The sequence below is a fragment of the Leptosomus discolor genome, chromosome Z, assembly GCF_034619465.1.
Source record: "Leptosomus discolor isolate bLepDis1 chromosome Z, bLepDis1.hap2, whole genome shotgun sequence".
In the NCBI taxonomy this organism is placed as follows: domain Eukaryota; kingdom Metazoa; phylum Chordata; class Aves; order Leptosomiformes; family Leptosomidae; genus Leptosomus; species Leptosomus discolor.
Genome location: NC_141419.1, coordinates 50,455,081 through 50,457,735, shown reverse-complemented (window position 1 = coordinate 50,457,735; position 2,655 = coordinate 50,455,081). Strand labels below are relative to the sequence as shown.

At 47.9% G+C, this 2,655-nt stretch overlaps 1 protein-coding gene across 1 annotated transcript; it reads left to right on the top strand.

Moving 5' to 3' along the window:
• The first annotated feature begins 238 nt into the window (after nt 1-238).
• On the top strand, nt 239-2,655 carry ATP5ME (ATP synthase membrane subunit e). The gene is made up of 4 exons (XM_086479887.1): nt 239-314; nt 509-563; nt 880-978; nt 2,519-2,655. The coding sequence occupies exons 1-4, from the start codon at nt 240-242 to the stop codon at nt 2,542-2,544; spliced, it is 255 nt and encodes an 84-aa protein (XP_086336013.1). The 5' UTR covers nt 239; the 3' UTR covers nt 2,545-2,655.

The window sequence follows — 2,655 nt, the reverse complement described above, 5'->3', positions numbered from 1 at the left end:
CGCCGCGGGGCCGGCTTCTCCGTTTTCTGCCACGGGGGAATGAGCACCGTCCGCTTTGTGACGTGACGGCTCCTCACTCCGGGGTGACACTTGACAAGGCAGTGAAATCTGGCGCTGGACGGTCGCAATATTTCACAAAGCGTTTATCACCCCCACCTCCCGCCCTGTCAGGAGACCTATTGCAGGTAGCCCCGCCCCGGTGGGCGGGGTGCGTCCACCTTCCGTCCCACCGCCGTTCTATGGGCGTCACTTCCGGCCGCCGTGCCACCGCCGTCAGGATGATTCCGCCGGTGCAGGTCTCGCCGCTCATCAAGGTAAGGGCGGCAGGCGGCTCCGTGCGGGCGTCCCGCCGCGCTCCGGGGCGGGCGGACGGCCGGTGGCCTCGGCGGGCCGGGCGGGGCGGGCGGGCAGGAGGCGGTGGGCCGGGCCGGGCCGGGCGGGGCGGTGCGGTGCGGTGCGGTGCGTGCGAGCTGAGGGAAGGGCGCGTCATTGTCTCTGCCTTCCGCAGTTCACCCGGTACTCGGCCCTGCTGGTGGGGATGATCTACGGCAAGAAGCGATACGGTGAGTGCGACGCCCCGGGTGGCCTCTCGCCCTCCCCCGCGCGGTCCGCAAGGGCACCTTGAGGCGGCCGGTGCGGGCCGCGCAGCCGTGGGCCCGGTCGCCATTTCCACCCTCCCCCCTACAGCGGGAGCTGCTAGGGCCTTGCCGAGGTGGCCCTCCGAGGCAAGCTGTTAACTGTTTTTAAGTTACAGATTCGAATGAAATGTGCTTCATGCCAGCGAAACTGGTTTTTCTTCCTTTTTGAGTGAGCTAGTAGGTGCAGAGCTTTGTGCTGGGTTCTAGAAATTGTGTTTTAAAGCAAATATGTCAATGACAGACTACCTGAAGCCTATTGCTGAAGAAGAGAGAAGAGTAGAGGCTGAAGAGAAAAAGAAACGTGAAGAACTTGAGCGGATTGCAAAAGAGCTTGCAGAAGGTAGTCCCTTAACCTAATTTTTGCATCCTGTGCCAAAGCGCACACATTGGCTTGCAGGTGGAGTGCTGTTTTACTACAGTGTTTTTAGGAGAAATTCACGCTTACAGCTAGTGGGCTGCAGACCCATGTGGGTCCATGGAGCATTGGTTAGGGTTATCTAAAGGGTAAACAGTGCTGCTGTTTGACAAGCTGTTAGAAATGTAAGCATCAGTAGAGGAAGAATTAAAAAACACTTTGCAACCAAACAGGACTCGTTAAATGGGTATCTGAATTTCCCCTGAGAAAACAAAATGTTCAAAGCTGCTGGGTGTTCCATGAGGAATAATTGGAACTGCATATATCAGCTGTACTCAGATGTCCCTAATTCCGCTGGATGCAGCGAACTTACGGTTGGTTTTCTCCATGCAACACAGAAATCTCACTAATGTGACTGATCTAAAGCAGAAGTCATAGGCAACTGCTTGTGATTGCAACTCAAACTTAAAAGTGGTATTACTAGCATAGTGTTAGAGGTCAACTTAATTTGTTGTATCTCTCGTGTGAAGAGCGTATACTGAAGGTGATCAATTTGGATTAGTACTGCTTCTTTTTTCTGATTCCCTTCCACCCTGTAGTATTGCTGTTGCAGCATGCTTTCCCTCATCCTTAGGATTATTTGTTGGGTCCCTTGTGCATTTCTAACAGAGGATTCCTCCCTCCCGCCTTACAAGAGGAGTGTGCTCTGTAGCTTGAATTCACCTCTAAGTCCTTATTTAGGTGGACTTGCAGTTAAGAAGAACTTCTAACAAAATTGGTTAATAACTCAAGCTGTTCGTGGTGCAGCTACACACTTAGTAACTATTTCCCTGGGAAATACTGACATTTGTGTTATCTTAAACAAGACTAATGTTGAACAAAACCTTGTAAAATTAAATGAACTGCACATACATAGAATCAAATATGCAAGTTGGTGAATTGTATCATTTTAACTAGAGTTAAAGCTATTTTGCTTGCACAGCTGTTTTACCGTCTTATATAGTCTCCATTGGTCATGGACTGAATAAATGTGTCTTCTAGATGTTTTGTAGGTTAGCCGAAACTTTTTGTGTTTTTTGAGATAGAGGCTGTACTATAGTCTTGCTACTCCACTTAATAAATAATGGAACTTAAAAGTGACGCACAGATGACTGGTCTGCTCTCCCAACAGTGGTTTTGCTGTGATTTTCCAGTTAGAAAAGCAATTGTTAAAACTTCATTCAGTGCAATGTGGTTGTTGGAGACTGCTAACTGGGTGTATCTGTAATGATAGCTTTTTCTGGGCTTATTTGAATTGTCAGTTCAAAAACCTGTCATTTAGTAATGAGTAAGCAAAATTAAAAAAGCCTTTACCCCAAAGCAATGAAATACACTTCTGTTAAATAAGCGGAATTCATAAACACTGGCTAGAAAGAAATGGCTTACTTAAAGGTAGCATTTGATCACACTAATGTTTTGCATGCGTTAGTACTGCATGGGAGTGACTAGTAGTCCTAACTGTATTTATTTTTTCTTTCCCTTCTAGCAAGTGAAGACTCCATACTGAAATGAACAAAAGATTGGATCTTAACTTCACACATGCAAACATGTGGCTAGGCTCTGAACTGTTCAGTGGTTGGTGGACTCTGCATGCTCTTCTATCAATAAAGTACTTACAATGTT

Excerpts from the sequence above, each read along its gene's own strand:
- ATP5ME (XM_086479887.1), top strand. The coding sequence starts at position 240 with ATGGGCGTCACTTCCGGCCGCCGTGCCACCGCCGTCAGGATGATTCCG. Across the intron at positions 315-508 it reads AGGTCTCGCCGCTCATCAAG|TTCACCCGGTACTCGGCCCT; the intron begins GTAAGGGCGGCA and ends TGCCTTCCGCAG. Across the intron at positions 564-879 it reads CTACGGCAAGAAGCGATACG|ACTACCTGAAGCCTATTGCT; the intron begins GTGAGTGCGACG and ends TGTCAATGACAG.